Source organism: Pongo abelii, chromosome 11, assembly GCF_028885655.2.
Source record: "Pongo abelii isolate AG06213 chromosome 11, NHGRI_mPonAbe1-v2.0_pri, whole genome shotgun sequence".
NCBI lineage: Eukaryota > Metazoa > Chordata > Mammalia > Primates > Hominidae > Pongo > Pongo abelii.
In genome coordinates this window covers 119,799,297-119,818,900 of record NC_071996.2, presented here as the reverse complement: position 1 = coordinate 119,818,900, position 19,604 = coordinate 119,799,297, and the positions used below count along the sequence as shown (strand labels likewise).

At 48.7% G+C, this 19,604-nt stretch overlaps 1 protein-coding gene across 7 annotated transcripts in view; it reads right to left on the bottom strand.

Moving 5' to 3' along the window:
• The window catches only part of SMARCAL1 (SWI/SNF related, matrix associated, actin dependent regulator of chromatin, subfamily a like 1), a 70,427-nt gene extending 65,153 nt beyond the window's left edge, over positions 1–5,274 (bottom strand). Inside the window, exons 1-4 of one of the 7 annotated variants that reach the window (XM_024243183.3) lie at positions 4,799–5,274; positions 3,518–3,554; positions 1,960–2,828; positions 1,165–1,215 (exon numbers count right to left, since the gene is read on the bottom strand). In XM_024243183.3, coding sequence (XP_024098951.1) covers positions 1,165–1,215; positions 1,960–2,770 — 862 coding nt within the window. In that variant the 5' untranslated portion in view covers positions 2,771–2,828; positions 3,518–3,554; positions 4,799–5,274. Of the gene's footprint in view, positions 1–1,164; positions 1,216–1,959; positions 2,829–3,517; positions 3,555–4,603 lie in introns of all 7 variants that reach the window. The other 6 variants (XM_002812831.4, XM_009238078.4, XM_063713029.1 and 3 more) reach the window with 6 other exon arrangements.
• Positions 5,275–19,604: the final 14,330 nt, after the last annotated feature.

The window sequence follows — 19,604 nt, the reverse complement described above, 5'->3', positions numbered from 1 at the left end:
AAAGGAAAATCCACACAAGGACACAGAGAGAAGACAGCCACCTGCAGGGCATGGAGAGAGGCCTCTGAAGAAACCAACCCTACCAATCTCAGGCTTCCAGCCTCCAGGACTGTGAAAAAATAAATTTCTATTGTTTAAGCCACCCAGTCAGCGGTACTTTGTCACGGCAGCCCTCGCAAACTAACACACTAGCAGCTACCAAAGAAAGATATCGCCTCATGTACACATTTCAAGAATTGGAGGCCAAGGAGAAAACCAGGAAATTCTACAGGGAGCTGTCCCATCACCGGCCCAAACCACCCTTCCCAGAAACTGTACTGGTGCCTCCAGATAATCCTACCTCATACCCCAAATCTGCAAAGTGACCTAAGGATATATCCTTATCTTTTCCCTTCTTAAGCTGGGGGGAGGAAGAGAGGGTATAGAAACGGCAGCTGGGGGAGAAGAGTAAAATAAATGGAAGATGAAAACACATGGGGCTGACACTTTGACATAGGTGTGCAAGCTCCATGTACCAGGATCAAGTGACAAAAACTTTAGTGTATGACAGTTTTCTCAGAAGACAGAGGGACGTAACCAGGTGCTGACTATGACCAGACACTGCATTAGCTGGAACTTGCCTGGCCAATGCCCCCTCCTTGCATTTTTGAGTAGTTAGCTGCACAGAGGATCTGTGCTGTTTGCTGAACTGTTACCTTCCTGGGAGCGGGGGCTGGCAGGCTGCCTGAGCTGCCTGTCACTGCTGGGGCCAGCATAGTCTGGTGGGAATGTGTAGTCTGAAGTCAGACTGTCAGGGCTTGAATCCCAGTTGTACAACTTATTGGCTATGTGACCCTGTGTTACTGACTCATCCTCCCTGGGCCTCAGTTTCCCCATCTGTAAAATAGTCATTATAAGGAATAAAAGTTAGTATAAGGGGCTTAGAATAGCCTAATGCATAGCAAGCATCATTTAGTGCTAGCTTTTGTTAATATTACCTATGGCCTTCACCCACAGAGCTGCCTCATTAGGCTAGATAGAGTGGGAAGGAGTGTGGGGGGGGTGCCCTGAAAGCTTTCACCACCTGTAAAGCCATGCACACCATAAGCTAGACTACATGTGATACTCTAAAGATTTTCAGCGCCAGTGTCGCCCTCCATGAGAGACAACCATGTGTCTACTTACTCAGGGCACTATAGTCATTCATGCTGAAGTTCCACGTCTTGGTGTCAGGATCTGAAACAAAACAGGGAGCTGATGACTGTTGACAATTTGTACTTAGGCACTCAACACAAGCTTGTCTTCTAAATGAATGAATGAAGGACGCCAAGTTCAAAACAGCTGACCAGCAAGCCCCCACTGATCTATAAAAATCTCCATAGAGGACAAATAGTAAATATAGATAATTCTTTTACTCCATGTAGTGGAATCCAACTCAGGCCCTGGGAAGTTATGAACTTCACCTAAGAGGACTGAGGGCAGAGTTAGGACTAGAATCCAAGTTCTCCAGGACGTAATGTGGTCAGGCAAAGCAGTATGAGGAGTAATGGCTCTGGGCTGTAATTGAGCTAGTCACATCCTGATGCTGTCTTTCCAGACCAATGAAACTTGGCCTGTCACTTAATCTTGCTGAGCCAGTTCCATCACCTTAAAAACTAAAATAACATCTACTTATTTCAAAAAAACTGCTGTTAAGCTTAAGTGCTACAATGCATATAAAGCACCTGGCAGAGGAAGCGTCTTCTCAATAACATTCAACCGTTCTCCAGATGGCCATGTGACAACCATCAAGTTTGGCAGCTGTTTGAGGGAATGACTATTATGAAGGGAAACACAAGCTAAAATTGAAAAATTTTTAACAACTGGATGGACAGAATGTGCCAATGCACTCTCTTAATATTTATGAGAAACTGTTAGATTAAAAGAGACTCCAAAAATAAGAAAAAAAAAAAAAAACCAGCTGAAGAACAAAGACATTACCATAATTCTTGCTGGGCAGGCTCTTAAACACTGCAATGAGTTCCGCATTGTACCCAATCAACACCTGGAAACGATCGCCGTTCCTTATGCACTTTCCCTTCTGAGAGTTCACTCCTTTTTGGACTGAGGACCCTGACTTCTGTTGGAGTCTTCCTTCTGTCCTGGGCGTTACACTCTCTGAGCTAGAATGGATATAAGAAATGTTCTGCCCCGAGGTGGAGGCTTTTGCTGTCTTGGCCTCTAACTTAGCATCCCTGGGAGGCTGTCCAGAGGAATGAGCTGGTGTCTCTTGGGAACTCTTTGCTTTGGCCAGAGGCTCATGAGTTGGGTTAGCAAAGGGTGTGAACCTGATCTCAGGTGAAGCCTGAGCATGACCGTGGCCTAACTCATAACTCAAGAGCTGTTGTTTAGGGACCTCTGGAGGACTTTGTGCCAAGGGAGGAGAGATTCCAGTGAGAGCCATTTGACTACGTGGATGGTGGCCTGGGCAGGCTGTGGGCATTTCTTCTGGCTTTTTCCATATTCCCTTTGCCTGAAAACTGTGGGAATCATGAGGTCTTTGGTCAGCATTAGATGAGCTACTGAGATTCTGTTGTTTGAAAATGACACCATGGCTCACTGGCTTACAAGACTCCCTTGGGAAATTTTGGGATGGGCCTTGCTTGGCCTGGAATGGGTTGCCAGCAATGGAGGTGCCCGAGCTAGTCCTCTGATGCTGTTCTGCCAATAACTTCTCAGCTCTGCGGGCCAGAGCCTTTTGTCGATTCTCTTCAATCTTTTTCCTCTGCTCCTCTGTAAGAGGCAAGGACATTTTCACAGAGAAATACTTATGCAGGAATGTCAACCTTTAATTGGAAAGTTGGCAAAAGCTGTGGAAGAAAGTAAGAAGAATGAAATGAACATTACATGTATTAATTGCCATACTCCAACCATGATTTTAACAAGCTTTTGTCCCGGAAAATGCATAATGAGCACAACTAAAGGATGTATTAAAGTTTCTTTTATAATTGCATACACACTGAAATAGTAGGCAGCATATGCTAAAATAAAGATCCTGATCAAAAAGCAAAAAGCAAGTAGGGTGTAATCCCAGCACTTTGGGAAACTGAGGCAGGTGGATCACTTGAGGTCAGCAGTTTGAGACCAGCCTGGCCAACATGGTGAAACCCCATCTCTACTAAAAATACAAAATTAGCCAGGCGTGGTGGTGCACACCTGTAATCCCAGCTACTAGGGAGGCTGAGGCAGGAGAATTGCTTGAACCTGGGAGGCAGAGGTTGCAGTAAGCCAAGATCGTGCCACTGCACTCCAGCCTGGGCAACAAGAACAAAACTCTCAAGGAAAAAAAAAAAAAGCAAAAAGCAAATCCAAAGCTAAAAAGGCATTTCAGAGGCAATATTTCTCTCCTTCCCATGGCCCAGCCAAGGTGAGTTGTCAGAACCTAAGAAAGTTATGCAGTGCAACGTAGCAACGTAAATCCATCAGATAATGAGAAAGCTGACATTTTTAACCAGAAAGCATAATAGATTAGACTGAAATAGACCAACCAACCACATACCATGGCGTGACACTTGCTAAAATAGTCTCTTTCCAACCTAGAAGAAAGAAAAAAGCATTAGCCTCCCATAGACTGCACACTAAATTCTCCCCTCACATTCACCCCTTTTTATCATTCCTGGCAAATCAGTCTGCCTGTGGCTCAATGCAAGCCAGAGCAGCCGGCCTTAGTACCTGACTTCCAAAACACAACACACGGAGCAACTGACTGACTCTCCTGGGAAAATAAGGGGCAGAAAAAAAAAGTATGTGTTCACTGTGCAAATTAAGATGCTACCTAAAGATGTAAACAAAAAAAGAATAAAATTACTCTGTAATCTTATCAGCCATCAATAACCACAGTTGAAATTAATAATTTAGAGTATATAGTTCGGATTTTTTTTCATTCATAACCAAATGGCACATATTTAGGAGACATAAGAATTTATTATAAAGTAGCATCATTGTAAACATTCCATATTGCACCCTGATGATTTTTTTCCATGAATTTACCCGGAACATTTATTTTCCTATGAGCTGAGACATTTTTACAACATTTTAGAAGGAGGGGGCAGGACACACCAATTTGTCTGGCTTGGTTCAGACTAAATAGCCTGCATCTAATGTAATGCTGTGTAACGGTTAGAATGATGATGTAAGGGTACTCCAGTAGCATTGCTTAGGCCTCTGGGCAGCTATAGGGTTCAAAGGTTTCCTTCTCTGCTGGGGCTCCCTTTGGCCAGAACCCAACCCACCTCTCCGCTCCCCCACCACGAAGTATCTATCCCCAGAGAACTTCCACCTTCTCCAACCATTAGCAGTTAGGAAGGGGTGAAGAGGTTAGGGAAATGTTTTGGAGGTGCACAGAAGTCCTCAGTCTCTCTGGGTAACACACTCCTGCCTAAGTTTCCAACCAGGGATCTCCTGCACCTCCAAACTCCCCAGATCCCGGGCCTGGTAAGCTGTCTCCACTAACCAGGGAGACTCAGCCATAAGACCCACTGATCAGCCCCGAACCATAAATCCATTCCGCCACATGGACGCCCCTCTTCCTCTCTAGGTAAGGACCTCTGCCCCCCCACCCCCGGCATTTTGGGGCGCGCCTCACCCGGCCTCAAGGTAAGCGGGCGCCACGCCCCACTCCCACCCCTACGATCTCCACTTGGATTCACCCTTCCCATTGGCCCACTTCCTCCTCCAGGCTGGCATTGGTCTTGTCTGCCTCCGCCGCCTTCCTGCCAGTCTAGCACTTTCTCACCCAGGGAGGCCTAGAACGCGAGCCGCATTCGCCCCCAGCCCTGACCCCAGGCGCGACTCCAGAGCCTCCCGAGTGGGGCCGGTCTTCCGAGTGGACGGTTAGGCCACGGGTATTCAAGCGCTGCGAGTTCGCCCGCCTTATTGCAGCGGCCAGGCCTAAAGGGCTCGGCCACCGCTGAACTACATTTCCCAGCAGGCAACGCGGCCTCAGTTTCGCTTCCAAAAGTAGGAATGATGAGACGAGAACGCGAGCGGGCTGCAGGGTCTTCTGGGATTTGTAGTTCGGGCCGGGAGCCTGACGAGAAACGGGAGCTGCAACGTCATGGGCGGGGCGAAAGTGATGCACCCTGGAAGTTGTAGTTCTTTAGAGGTTTGTTTAGCCAAACGCTAGGTCCTGAAAGCCTGGGCCATTAAGGTTTCCAAACCCGGAGTCTCCCGTCTCCAGAGAGCATCCCAGACAGCCATACTAACTTGGCAGCTCTTAATAAAAAGTATCTCCCCGGGGCGTCCATTCCTGGTATTGCTGTACTTGCAATTTAAGCCCCACCCGCTGCGCCCGGCTGCCATCGTCGTCATCATTGTAGTCATCAGTCATTGTGTGTAGCATAAATATGAGTTACCTCATTTAACCGCACTACAACCTATGGAACACATTCTTGTCCCCATTTTACAGAGGGGAAAACTGAGACAGCTATTTGATAATATTTCTCAAGGCTTTATTAAGCTAGCTTGTGATTCTGATTCCATAGCCCCTCCTCTTGAGAGAAGATTAGTCATGAGACTTTAAGAGTCACTTTACCCCATCCTGAGCACCAACATCCCGAGCCATCCTAAGCACCATTGGTGATAAATATAATATTTCTCTATCAGTGTGCATATGAATGTTGCTATTGTTCTATTTTCAAACATGGCTCATTTAAAAACAAACAAGTCTACTAAAGGATTTGGAAAAAATGGACCAGACATGCTAAGAAAAAGGAAGCACAGCAATGTGTGTAGTTTGATTTTTTTTTTTTAATCCTTACCTGTACATGTATGTAAACTCATAAAAGTCTGGGAAGGAAACTTAAAAAGTCACCAAACTGTTCAGGAGCAGAGTGGCATGGAATACACTTTTCAGCTTTTTAATCTCTATTTTTCAGAATGATTTGAATTTTCTAAAATAATAATGTAGAATTTGTGTGACTTTTGAAGCAATAAATCATCTCCCTTCTTCCCTCCTTGCTTTTTTTTTTTTTTTTTTTGAGACAGAGTCTCACTCTGTTGCCTAGACTGAGTGTAGTGGTGTGATCTTAGCTCACTTCAGCCTCCTACTCCTGGGTTCAAATGATTCTCCTGCCTCAGCCTCCCAAATAGCTGGAATTATGGATGCGCACCGCCATGCCTGGCTAATTTTTGTATTTTTAGTAGAGACAGATTTTTACCATGTTGTCCAGGCTGGTCTCGAACTCTTGACCTCAAGTGATCCACCTGCCTCAGCCTCCCAAAGTGCTGGAATTACAGGTGTGAGCCACTGCGCCCGGCCCGTTTTTCTTAAATGATAAATACATTGCCTGTCTTAGGGGATCTGTGTGAGGTTTAGTAGTAGAAAGTATTCAAATCTCAGCTCTACCCCTTTTATCGACCTGACATACCCAGTGATTGTGCCTCCATTTTCTCATCTGTAAAGTAAATGTAGAAAACAATACCACCTTGGTAAATCTTGTTATTAGAATCAAAGCAAGGTATTATGAGGGGAAGTGCTTAGTGAACTGTGAAATCCCAGAACAGGTAATAGAGGGATGTTGTTATTATTTGAGGTAAATCTCTTATATCGTCCGTTTCTCTATACCTAGCGCTCATTTCCTACTGTATAGTGTGAACAGAAACTAGTTAATGAACACCTGTCCCTGCCCTTCCTGTCTCCCAACAGAGTCAGTTAATTTGCTAAGAAAGCTGGGTGCTGTGCACTTGACTCATGTCTGTCACTGATTCATATGGCCATCACTTCGCTTTCCTGGGCCTCAGTCGTCTCACCTGTAAAATGATATCCTGCTTTGACATGTGCTAAGAGGGCCTGTGGACCAGTGGATCCTAATGTTAGATCCTAGAATTCTTATAGATTCACAGATCTTACCCCAGAAATTCCAATTCAGTAAGTCTGGAATTGAGTTAGAAGATGTGATTACCTTTCTAGCTCTAACATTCTAAAATTCTAAGAATAGGAAATTAAAATATGCCTTTGAGGCTGGGTGTGGTGGCTCACGCCTATAATCCCAGCACTTTGGGAGGCCAAGGCAGGCAGATCACCTGAGGTCAGGAGTTCGAGACTAGCCTAGCCAATATGGTGAAACCCAATCTCTACAAAACCCCATCTAATACAAAAAGTAGCTGGGCGTGGTGGTGCACGCCTGTAATTCCAGCTACTCAGGAGGCTGAGGCAGGAGAATCACTTGAACCCTGGGGGCGGAGGTTGCAGTGAGCTGAGATCATGCCATTGCACTTCAGCCTGGGCAACAAGAGTGAAACTCCATCTCAACAACAACAAAAAATGCATTTGGGGGGAATAATCATCTTCAGAAAGTAAACTAATTAGATCCCACTCAATAGTTGCACCTTTTGCTTTGTCAATAGCATCGTTTACTGAGGTCTTATTGTATGCAAGGCTTTTTAAAAAACTATATTTCACCAGTTCTTAAGGTAGATTATAATGAAAATTCATTTAGTAAAAAAAGTTTAAAGGCCCGGAAGAAAACACAGGAAACAAGGAGTGAAAGGAGAGGAGAAGACAGCTGTAGCAGTCAAGCTCCAATTTGACTTTGAGCTTCCTAGCAGATAAGCAAAAATGTCCAGAAGTCATGTAAGACCTTCAGCCAAACACAGCACAGCTGAAGCTCCCAAACACTGGTCACCTGAGCAGTGCCAAAATGGTTCGAAGCATCACCTGGTTGCTCAGAAACAAGCAAACAAAAGGACAATGTAATGAATATGTTGTAAAACTAAATTTTTACAATTAATTATAAAATCCTGAGAGTCTATTTAATAGGTTTTAAAGTTTAACTGTTTTTTCTTTAGTAAAGTGATGCTTATTATAAGTACCTTTATTGGGCAAAATAAAAATTTGTTTTTTCTTCCAAAACTTAATCCAATAATGTTTAGTCAGTGAAATCCAAAAAGCTGGCAGACACCACCATAAGGGAATCCAAAGATGAGTAAGGTCCAGTTTTTCTCCCTCCAAAAGGTTACAGTATTTGGAGAACAGAAGACAAATAACTAGAACAGCCAGATTTAACAAATGTCTCAAATATTTGTCCCAAATATTGTGTGGGACATACTTACACTAAAAATGGATTTAAACAGCTCCCTCTCCCTCTCCCTCTCCCTCTCCCTCTCCCTCTCCCTCTCCCTCTCCCTCTCCCTCTCCCTCTCCCTCTCCCTCTCCCTCTCCCTCTCCCTCTCCCTCTCCCTCTCCCTCTCCCTCTCCCTCTCCCTCTCCCTCTCCCTCTCCCTCTCCCTCTCCCTCTCCCTCTCCCTCTCCCTCTCCCTCTCCCTCTCCCTCTCCCTCTCCCTCTCCCTCTCCCTCTCCCTCTCCCTCTCCCTCTCCCTCTCCCTCTCCCTCTCCCTCTCCCTCTCCCTCTCCCTCTCCCTCTCCCTCTCCCTCTCCCTCTCCCTCTCCCTCTCCCTCTCCCTCTCCCTCTCCCTCTCCCTCTCCCTCTCCCTCTCTTCGGTCTCCCGCTGTTATCGAAGCTGGACTGTACTGCCATGATCTCAGCTCGCTGCAACCTCCCTGCCTCGGGCTCCTGTGACTCTCCTCGAGGCCTGGGATTGCAGGCGCGCGCCGCCACGCCTGAATGGTTTTTGTATTTTTGGTGGAGACGGGGTTTCACCGTGTTGACCGGGCTGGTCTCCAGCTCCTGGCCTCGAGTGATCTGCCTGCCTCGGCCTCCCAAGGTGCTGGGATTGCAGACGGAGTCTCGCTAACTCAATGCTCAATGGTGCTCAGGCTGGAGTGCAGTGGTGTGATCTCGGCTGGCTGTAACCTCCACCTACCAGCCTCCTGCCTTGGCCTCTTGAAGTGCTAAGATTACAGCCTCTGCCCCGCCGCCACCCCGTCTAGGAAGTGAGGAGCATCTCTGCCTGGCCGCCCATCGTCTGGGATGTGAGGAGCCCCTCTGCCCGGCCGCCCTATCTGGGAAGTGAGGAGCGCCTCTGCCCGGCCGCCCATCGTCTGGGATGTGAGGAGCGCCTCTGCCCGGCTGCCACCCCATCTGGGAGGAAGTGAGGAGCGCCTCTGCCCGGCTGCCCCGTCTGGGAGATGAGGAGCACCTCTGCCCGGCCGCCCCGTCTGGGAGGTGAGGAGCGCCTCTGCCTGGCCGCCACCCCGTCTGGGAGGAAGTGAGGAGCGCCTCTGCCCGGTTGCCCCATCTGGGAAGTGAGGAGCGCCTCTGCCTGGCCGCCACCCCGTCTGGGAAGTGAGGAGCGCCTCTGCCCGGCTGCCACCCCATATGGGAAGTGAGGAGCGCCTCTGCCCAGCCGCCCCTTCTGGGAGGTGAGGAGCGCCTCTGCCCAGCCGCCCCTTCTGGGAGGTGAGGAGCGCCTCTGCCCGGCCGCCCCGTCTGGGAGGTGAGGAGTGCCTCTGCCCGGCCGCCCCGTCTGGGAGGTGAGGAGCGCCTCTGCCTGGCCGCCGCCCCGTCTGGGAGGTGAGGAGCGCCTCTGCCTGGCCGCCATACCGTCTGGGAGGAAGTGAGGAGCACCTCTGCCCAGCTGCCCCATCTGGGAAGTGAGGAGCGCCTCTACCCGGCTCCCACCCCGTATGGGAAGTGAGGAGCGCCTCTGCCCGGCCGCCACCCCGTCTGGGAGGAAGTGAGGAGCGCCTCTGCCCGGCCACCCCGTCTGGGAAGTGAGGAGCGCCTCTGCCCGGCCACCCCGTCTGGGAAGTGAGGAGCGCCTCTGCCTGGCCACCACCCCGTCTGGGAGGAAGTGAGGAGCGCCTCTGCCCGGCCGCCACCCCGTATGGGAAGTGAGGAGCGCCTCTGCCCGGCCGCCCCCTCTGGGAAGTGAGGAGCGCCTCTGCCCGGCTGCCACCCCGTCTGGGAGGAAGTGAGGAGCACCTATGCCCGGCTGCCCCATCTGGGAGATGAGGAGCACCTCTGCCCGGCCGCCCCGTCTGGGAGGTGAGGAGTGCCTCTGCCTGGCCGCCACCCCATCTGGGAGGAAGTGAGGAGCGCCTCTGCCCGGCTGCCCCATCTGGGAAGTGAGGAGCGCCTCTGCCCGGCCGCCACCCCATATGGGAAGTGAGGAGCGCCTCTGCCTGACCACTCCGTCTGGGAGGTGAGGAGCGCCTCTGCCCGGCCGTCACCCCGTCTGGGAGGAAGTGAGGAGCACCTCTGCCCGGCTGCCCCGTCTGGGAGATGAGGAGCACCTCTGCCCGGCCGCCCCGTCTGGGAGATGAGGAGCACCTCTGCCCGGCCGCCCCGTCTGGGAGGTGAGGAGCGCCTCTGCCTGGCCGCCACCCCGTCTGGGAGGAAGTGAGGAGCGCCTCTGCCCGGCTGCCCATCTGGGAAGTGAGGAGCGCCTCTGCCCGGCCGCCACCCCATATGGGAAGTGAGGAGCGCCTCTGCCTGGCCACTCCGTCTGGGAGGTGAGGAGCGCCTCTGCCCGGCCGCCCCGTCTGGGAGGTGAGGAGTGCCTCTGCCCGGCCGTCACCCCGTCTGGGAGGAAGTGAGGAGCACCTCTGCCCGGCTGCCCCGTCTGGGAGATGAGGAGCACCTCTGCCCGGCCGCCCCATCTGGGAGGTGAGGAGTGCCTCTGCCCGGCCGCCACCCCATCTGGGAGGAAGTGAGGAGCACCTCTGCCCAGCCGCCCCCTCTGGGAAGTGAGGAGCGCCTCTGCCTGGCCGTCACCCCGTCTGGGAGGAAGTGAGGAGCGCCTCTGCCTGGCTGCCCCATCTGGGAAGGGAGGAGCGCCTCTGCCCAGCCGCCACACCGTCTGGGAAGTGAGGAGCGCCTCTGCCTGGCCACCCCGTCTAGGAGGTGAGGACCACCTCTGCCCGGCCACCCCGTCTAGGAGGTGAGGACCACCTCTGCCCGGCCGCCCAGTCTGGGAAGTGAGGAGCGCCTCTGCCCGGCCGCCCAGTCTGGGAAGTGAGGAGCGCCTCTGCCCGGCCGCCCTGTCTGGGAGGTGAGGAGCGCCTCTGCCTGGCCGCCACCCCGTCTGGGAGGAAGTGAGGAGCGTCTCTGCCCGGCCGCCCGGTCTGGGAAGTGAGGAGCGCCTCTGCCCGGCCGCCCCCTCTGGGAAGTGAGGAGCGCCTCTGCTCGGCCGCCCGGTCTGGGAAGTGAGGAGCGCCTCTGCCCGGCCGCCCCGTCTGGGAGGTGAGGAGCGCCTCTGCCCGGCTGCCACCCGGTATGGGAGGAAGTGAGGAGCGCCTCTGCCTGGGCGGCCCCGTCTGGGAAGTGAGGAGCGCCTCTGCCCGGGCAGCCCCGTCTGGGAAGCGAGGAGCGCCTCTGCCCGGCCGCCCTGTCTGGGAGGTGAGGAGCGCCTCTGCCCGGCTGCCCTGTCTGGGAGGTGTACCCAACAGCTCCGAAGAGACAGTGACCATCGGGAGCGGGCCATGAGGACGATGGCGGTTTTGTTGAAGAGAAGGGGGGGATGTGTGGGGAAAGGAAGGAGAGATCAGATTGTTGCTGTGTCTGTGTAGAAAGAGGTGGGCATAGGAGACTCCATTTTGTTCTGACTAGGAGAAATTCTTCTGCCTTGGGATGCTGTTGATCTATGGCCTTTCCCCCAGCCCCATGCTCTCTGAAACATATGCTGTGTCAACTCAGGGTTAAATGGATTAAGGGCGGTGCAAGATGTGCTTTGTTAAACAGATGCTTGAAGGCAGCATGCTCTTTAAGAGTCATCACCACTCCCTAATCTCAAGTACCCAGGGGCAGAAACACTGCAGAAGGCCGCAGGGTCCTCTGCCTAGGAAAACCAGAGACCTTTATTCATGTGTTTATCTCCTGACCTTCTCTCCACTATTATCCTATGACCCTCCCATATCCCCCTCTCCGAGAAACACCCAAGAAGGATCAATAAATACTTCATAAATTTAAAAAAAAAAAAAAAAAAAAATGGATTTAAACATATCTGAAATTCAAATGTAACTGTGCATACTGTATTTTACTCGACAGCCTCCTATTATTAGTAGCTCAGGACTTAGTTGAGCAGCAAGCAAATATGCATTGATAGATGATTCATGGATATATTGACACATTGCATTTTAAAGCTAGAAGGAGCTTTAGAGACCATCTGGTTTCATAGGTGAGGGAATAGAGGCCAGACTGGCTGCCAGTCCATATGGCACCTGTGTTAGTCTGCTCAGGCTACAAAAAAACAAAACAAAAAAAAGCACCACCATAGACCGGGTGGCTTAAACAACAGAAATTTATCTTCTCACAATTCTGGAGGCTGCAGAGTCCAAGATCGAGGTGCCAGCCATTGATTTATGGTGAGGACTCTCTTCCTCTCTATGTCCTCATGCAGTGGAGAGGGAGAGAGCACAGCCCCCTGTTGTGTCCCTTCTTAGGACGTTGATCCTGTCATATCAGAGTCTCTCCCTCAGGACCTCACTGAATCGTCATTCCCTCCTTGCAGGTCTTGTCTCCAAATATGGTCACAGTACGGGTCAGGGCTTCAATATATGAATCTCGGGGGGATGCAGTTCAGTCCATAGCAGCACCTTTGTGTGTTGTTAAAACACACCCCTTTCTCCCAGGAAAGCAGCCTGGCTCCAGGACCCACTGCAAGCGGAGCATTGCCAGCCCCCAGCGGGGTGCCCCGGCCAAGTGACAGTCTTGCTGCTTCCCCAGAAGAATGCCTCGATTTTGCCAAAGCTACTTCCTCAGGTGGAAGAACATTGATTTCCCATCTCTCTGGAGTGATCATCCCTCCCCAATTCATGCAGACTTGGAAGAGTGTTAATCAGGGGGCCTCATCCTCGGGGAAGGCAGTGGATGCAAGATACGAGGGAAAACACCAGACCCCCTCCTTCTGGGAACTTAATCTACGAGGATATGATACAATGAGAAAAAGACAACTGAACTGATATAGCCCAGCAGTAGCTTTGAATGGAGCCAGTTCCTTAGTTCCTGTCACCCAGCTTCGAGAGTCACCCTAACCCTGTTATTCCTGAGCCTTGATTTTGATTTTGCTATTCTGTGAACTGCCCTTAGCCTTCCAGTGAATTCTTTATTTTTATTTTTGGAGTGGGGAGACTCTAATTAACCAAAGTCAGTCTTTGTTGCTTGCATCCAAAGAACCCCGACTTCCTTTTTTTTTTTTTTTTTTTGAGACAGAGTCTCGCTTTGTCACCCAGGCTGGAGTGCAGTGGCACGATCTTGGTTCATTTCAACCTCCGCCTTCTGGATTCAAGCAATTCTCCTGCCTCAGCCTCCTGAGTAGCTGGGATTACAGATGAAAACCACCATGCCCAGCTAAATTTTGTATTTTTAGTAGAGACGGGGTGTCACCATGTTGGACAGGCTGGTCTTGAACTCCTGGGCTCAAGTGATCCACCTGCCTCAGCCTCCCAAACTGCTAAGATTACAGTAGAGTGAGCCACTGTGCCTGGCCAAGAACCCTGACTTCTAACTCTCAAGTCAAAGGAGTTTTATCATCCCTCCCTCCATTTTCCTTCCTTCTTTTCATCCTCCCCTGAAATATGCTGAACTCTCAATAAGCTGAAAGTTTACTGTAAAATACAGGTGCAAAAAGGCAACATTTACAAAAGGATCCAAATTATGTGAATTTGTCATTCTCAGGTTCAACCAAAGTCCCTTAGGATTCCACAACATCATCTCTAGATTATCTTGGATTCTTGGTCCCTTGAGGACAAGAGTTGCATCTGAGACATATTCTTTCCAGTCTATAACTCTTAATTATCCACCTTGTGTACTCTAGGGTCCTCAAAGTGTAATAGCATCGTTATGAATACATTTCCAGAGAATCTATCTCATTTTCTTTTCTTAACCCATAAAATGAGATTTAGAAAGGACCTTAGAGAGCATTAATCTCTCTTTAGAGCTAAAGAAATGGAAGCCCAGAGAAGTTAGCTATGCCTGATGTCATAGACCAGGCACAGGCCAGGCTAGAGTGAGGCACCTCAGTCCCCTAGTAGGGCTCTTTCTAGATACTAATTAAATGTACAGATAGTGATTGCATGCTTGCCCTTGCCTGACAGTGTATGTCTGGGCATCTAAAGCAGTTTCAAGTCCCTCTCTCTGGAGCTTACCTGCTAGTGATGTAAGTACTGGGCTTCCCCCTTCCCTCAGCAAGGATTCCCTAGAGAGCGCTTGACAGCCCTTTGGGGAGAGCTTTTTTGACAGCCACCCCTAGGGCATGTCATCGCTCAGGTTAATTACACCTAGAGTGCTGTGATGAGATTCAGGAGCAGATGCAATACTTTGGGTGGAAAAGGAGGCTATTCCCTCTCAGATGCTGCCAGTTGGCAAAGACATTTGCATATCCAAAGCACAGAGGAGTAATGTAAAGGTTTATAAGCCAAGAAATTCACCTTCCTTAGCGGTTGTTCCGTTCTGATGGACTTAATTGCTTGGAGTCTGAGAGTTCCGTTTTTCTTCCTCCTCTTCTCTGCCTCCCTCTAGCCCTCCTTCTCCCTCGACTCTAAATGTCTTATGAAGACAGAATCTCCATGTAATTTCTTTACACCACACATTCCATGGCTTGGTATGAGGTTCTCCTAGTGTCTTAATTTCTCTAACTGGTCTTGGTGGCTGTGATTACTTCACAAGCCTCTCTCTCAAACCTGGCACATTTTCTGCTGGGATGGCTTTGTCCATCCTTTGCTAAAAGCACCCACCAAGACACGCTGCTCCAGTGTTTATAGACTTAGGAAATTTTACTTTTTCTGTTCCTTCAATATTGCAAATTCCACTTTGTTCATATTCATCCATTCATTCTTTTTTCAACCATTCATTCATTCTTCTTCTTCTTTTTTTTTTTTAGACAGGGTCTGAATCTGTCACTCAGGTTGGAGTGCAGTGGTGTGACCTTGTCTCACTGCAAACTCTGTCTCCTGGGCTCATATGATCCTCCCACCTCAGCCTCCCAAGTAGCTGGGATCACAGTTGTGCACCAGCATGCCCGGCTACTTTTTGTATTTTTAGTAGAGATGGGCTTTTGCCATATTGCTCAGGCTGGTCTTGAACTCCTGGCCTCAAGCGATCCACCCGCTCATCCTCCCAAAGTGATCCCCCAAAGGGATTACATGTGTGAGCCACCACGCCCGGCCTTCATCCATTGATCTTATATTCACTTAACAAAAATTTAAGGACCTACTGTGGGCCGCACGTTGTGCAGAAGCACCAGGGCTGCAATACTGATGTCACCCTTTTTAAAATAAAGCTTACGGTTTAGTTAGGGAGGCAGATCCCCCCCACACAAAAGAAACAAAAATAAACAAATCAGCTAAATGATAAGTGCTGTGAGGGACCTAAACAGAGAGCCCAAGTGGACACTTAAGAGGGAACTATTTCAGAGTGGTCAGGAAAGGTGTCCCCAGGGGAGACCTGAAGGAGGAGAGGAGGCAGCCATGCGGAGCTCAGAGGGAAGCGGGTTCTGAATGAGCTGCAGGGGCAAGCAACATCTAGCCCAGGCAAGGAAGAGCTGAGCTGGGCATGTTTGAGAAGTGGAAGCGAGGCCAGCTTGGCTGGAGGAGGTGCAAGAGGATGAAAAGGACACAAGATGGGGCTGGGGAGAGAAATAGGACAGATAACGTCCAGGTTCTTCAGTACCATGCAAAGACATTGGGAATTTGTTCTGAGAGCAGCAGGAGGCCCCTAATAAGATGCACACCAGAATGGAGTAACTTGTGTGTCTCAGGAAGCTTCTTGCTGTTGTGTGCAAAAAGCCCCGGAGAAGGGCAGAGTGGGGATAGGAGGACCTCTTAGGAAGCCGTTGCAGGAGTCTAGGGAAGAGATGATGGTGATGGAACTGGATGGACAGGTCAGAAAGCTATTTGGAGGTAGCTCCAGCACCATCTCTCTATCTCAGGAAGCCTGAATGTCTGAGTCTAGCACATGCACGTGCAGGGCTCCACTGTTCACCTCCTGTTGGCCACAATAGACATGAAGTTGGCTTAGAAATTCGAGTTTGGCTAGGTGTGGTGGCTCATGCCTGTAATCCCAGCACTTTAGGAGGCGAGGCGGGCGGATCACTTGAGGTCAGGAGTTTGAGACCAGCCTGGCCAACATGGTGAAACCCCATCTCTACTAAAAATACAAAAAAAATTAGCTGGGTGTGGTGGTGCATGCCTGTAATCCCAGCTACTCAGGAGGCCGAGGCAGGAGGATCGCTTGAACTCGGGAAGTGGAGATTGCAGTGAGCCGAGATCGTGCCACTGCACTCCAGCCTGGGTGACAGAGTGAGATTCCCCCCAACCCCCCCCCCAAAAAAAGAAAGAAAACAAAAGAAAAAGAAATTCAAGGTCATACACTAAACTTCCTTTTTCTTTTTTTATTTTTTTGAGACATGGTCTTGCTCTATCACCCCAGGCTGGAATGCAGTGACATGATCATAGCTCACTGCAACCTTGAACTTCTAGCTGAAGGGATCCTCTCACCTCAGCCTGTTGAGTATCTGAAATTACAGGCACATGTCACCAAGCCCGACTAACTTTTAAAATTATTTTTTGTAGAGATGGGGTCTCACTATGTTGCCCAGGCTGGTCTTGAACTCCTGAGCTCAAGTGATCCTCCTGCCTTGGCCTCTCAAATTGCTGGGATTTCAGGTATGAGCCATCATATTGGGCTAAGCTTTCTTATGGACCATTTCTTCCTGCATATGAGGCAGCTTCTTTACAGAGACATAGACTGGAAAAATTATGTTCTTTCTTGATTATTAAGGGAGAATGAAGGCAAAGGGAAGCCAAGTAGCTTGTGCAAGGATATAGAGAACGCTGGAGCCCAAACTTGATCTCAGGCATCCTAGTTTCTTCTACTCATCCAGCAGGCCACTCTGTAGCTCCAGCAAGTGGAGCACCGTCAGCCTTTGATCAATAGTCTACTCTTAATATATATAATTGTATCCACCACACTGGAAATTGCCTAAGTGTTCAAAGTGCACTTTTGTCTACAGATGTGAAATGTTAAGGTTGGATTAGAATTGGCTGACTGCAATGTCCCTGAGGACCACAAGGGGGCAAATAGGCTGCCTGTGTCCCTCTGTCCCTCTGTCTCGCCTGCCCCTCTGTACTCCTTAATTAATTAATTAATTAATTTTTTTGAGAGGGAGTCTCGCTCTGTCACCCAGGCTGGAGTCCAGTGGTACAATCTCGGCTCACTGCAACCTCCGCCTCCCGGGTTCAGATGATTCTCCTGCCTCAGCCTCCCAAGTAGCTGGGATTACAGGCACTCGCCACCACGCCCAGCTAATTTTTGTATTTTTAGTAGAGACAGGGTTTCACCATGTTGGCCATGCTGGTCTCGAACTCCTGACCTCAAGTGATCCGCCCACCTCGGCCTCCGAAAGTGCTAGGATTATAGGCATGAGCCACCGCACCTGGCCTACTCCTTAATTCTACATGTATATGCTTTGTCTCTTTGTGTCATTCTTTTTCATTTTATTATAGTAAGTTACATCTATTTACTTTTTATCTTTCTTTTTCTCTCTCTCTCTCTCTTTTTTTTTTTTCTGTGCTCCTCTAACCCCACATCCAGCTGCCCATAGCATGGAGCTAAAGCTTATTTCGCCCAGTTTGCCATATGTGTTAAATTGCTCCTGGCTTTCAGTTCTCAAAGGGTACAAGTGAAACATCTCATATTTCCCTCCTCTAGCCTTTCCTCACACTGATTTGATGTTTTCTTATATGGCCACCAATTGCCTTCCTCTTTTCTAGCTGAGTGATCTTCAATAGAAAAAGAAAGAGGGGTCTACCCCTGACTGAAATAAAATAGCACACACACAAACAAAAGGCCAATCAGTTCTTAAGGAATTTCCTGAGTAGGGGAAAGGAAGGCTTTGAGGCCTGCATCCTGTCTCTACTGTAACTAAGATGGCACCAAAATAACCATCCAAAATGTGGGATTCCTGTGGATCTGGGCAAAAGGCAATTCCTTCCTTCCCTTTCTCCAGCATTTCACATTTCTTATTGTCAGATTATTCTTTTTAGTGCTCGCTCCAAATTATCTGCAAATTCTGTCCAAATTCTCGCAAATTTGTTCTGTCCATGGGGGAAAGATAAATGGAAGGGCTACTAACTATTTTGTGTTCCTGTTGACTTGGAGGACTTACCATCAGCCCTTTGCACAGAGCCAGGCTACAAGCTGCGGATTCAGACCTCAGGGTGGTGAGGATACAAGGCTGGCTTTCTGCCCCAAACAAAACTATTTATATCTGCATTCGATGGAGGCACAGCCCAGACTAAATCAAGGAGAAGGAATGGTCCCATTCATCGCAAGGATAAATTACCCTAATTGAGTGGTTAAGAGCCTGAATGATTTCTAGATACTTTACAGTAAGGGACCTGCTACTCCTAGTTGCAATAATAGAAAACCACGGGCCATCAGAGCCATTTGGGAAAGAGCATTAGCATCCCGTCTGCTCACATCCTTGGTCCTCAGCACTGGTTTCCAGGAAATTAGCTCCCTTTTAACAATCAGTGCAATATTATTTGAGTTTTTAATTTTCTCTTGTACGTTTCTGAAAAAGCAGGGTCTCTTTTTCTTATCCCTACATGTATACATGTGCAGTATATGCCTTTGATTTTTAATTTTTTTCATTTTTCCATGTTACAACAGTATATGCCTTTTACATTTCTGACACAAATCTCTACTCTGAATTATGAGGGTAAATCCCCACGCCCCTCTACCCTGCCTCCATAAAACAGGCAACTCTGGAATTCCTCCTCAGCACCCCCTCCAGCTTGCTATAGGCACAGACACCTCTGCTTCTGGAAAAATGAAAACTTAGTTATTTACTTTTTGAAAAATGTAAAAGTCCTGTTTTATGCAGTCAGTTGGAGAACTGGCTTTTAAAAATATTATTATTATTATTTTTGAGACAGAGTCTCACTGTGTCGCCCAGGCTGGAGTGCAATGGCATGATCTTGGCTCACTGCAACCTCTGCCCCCCCAGGTTCAAGCGATTCTCCTGCCTCAGCTTCCTGAGTAGCTGGGCTTAAGGCGTGTGCCACCATGCCCAGCTATTTTTTGTATTTTTAGTAGAGACAAGCTTTCACCATGTTGGCCAAGCTGGTCTTGAACTGCTGACCTCAAGTTATCTGTCGGCCTCAACCTCCTAAAGTGCTTGGATTACAGGCGTGAGCCACTGTGCCTGGCAAAACAAAAAATATAAATTTTTAAAAAACTATCTTTTTGAATAGACAATGCATTTACATGATTAAAGCTCCATGTATTTAATATATACAAAAGTATATATAGTGGAATGTCTCCTTCCTGCTGAGGGAAGATTTAAAAAGTAACCTATGGCATCAGGGATCCTCATTTGCATATATCCCTTCTAAGGCTCTGTATCTAATTTTATACTTGTTTGGTAAAAGTGCTCCCCCCAAATTGTATGAGCTTCAGTGCACCCAAAACTTGATTCTGCTCTTCTTCCATTCTTAACTCCTGCATCCCATTCCCTTCCCAGCAGGCAGCCAATGTCATCCATTTCTTTTTTTAAAAAATTGTTTATTTTTAATTGACTTATAATAATCATGGATATAATTATTATATTTCAATTACATAATCAACTTCTTGCATATTTTTCTGGATATATTCTATGCACATTTAAGTAAAAACATTTATCTTCCCTTCCCTTTCATACAAATGGCAGTGTGCTATATACACTGTTCTGCACTTTTTGCATTT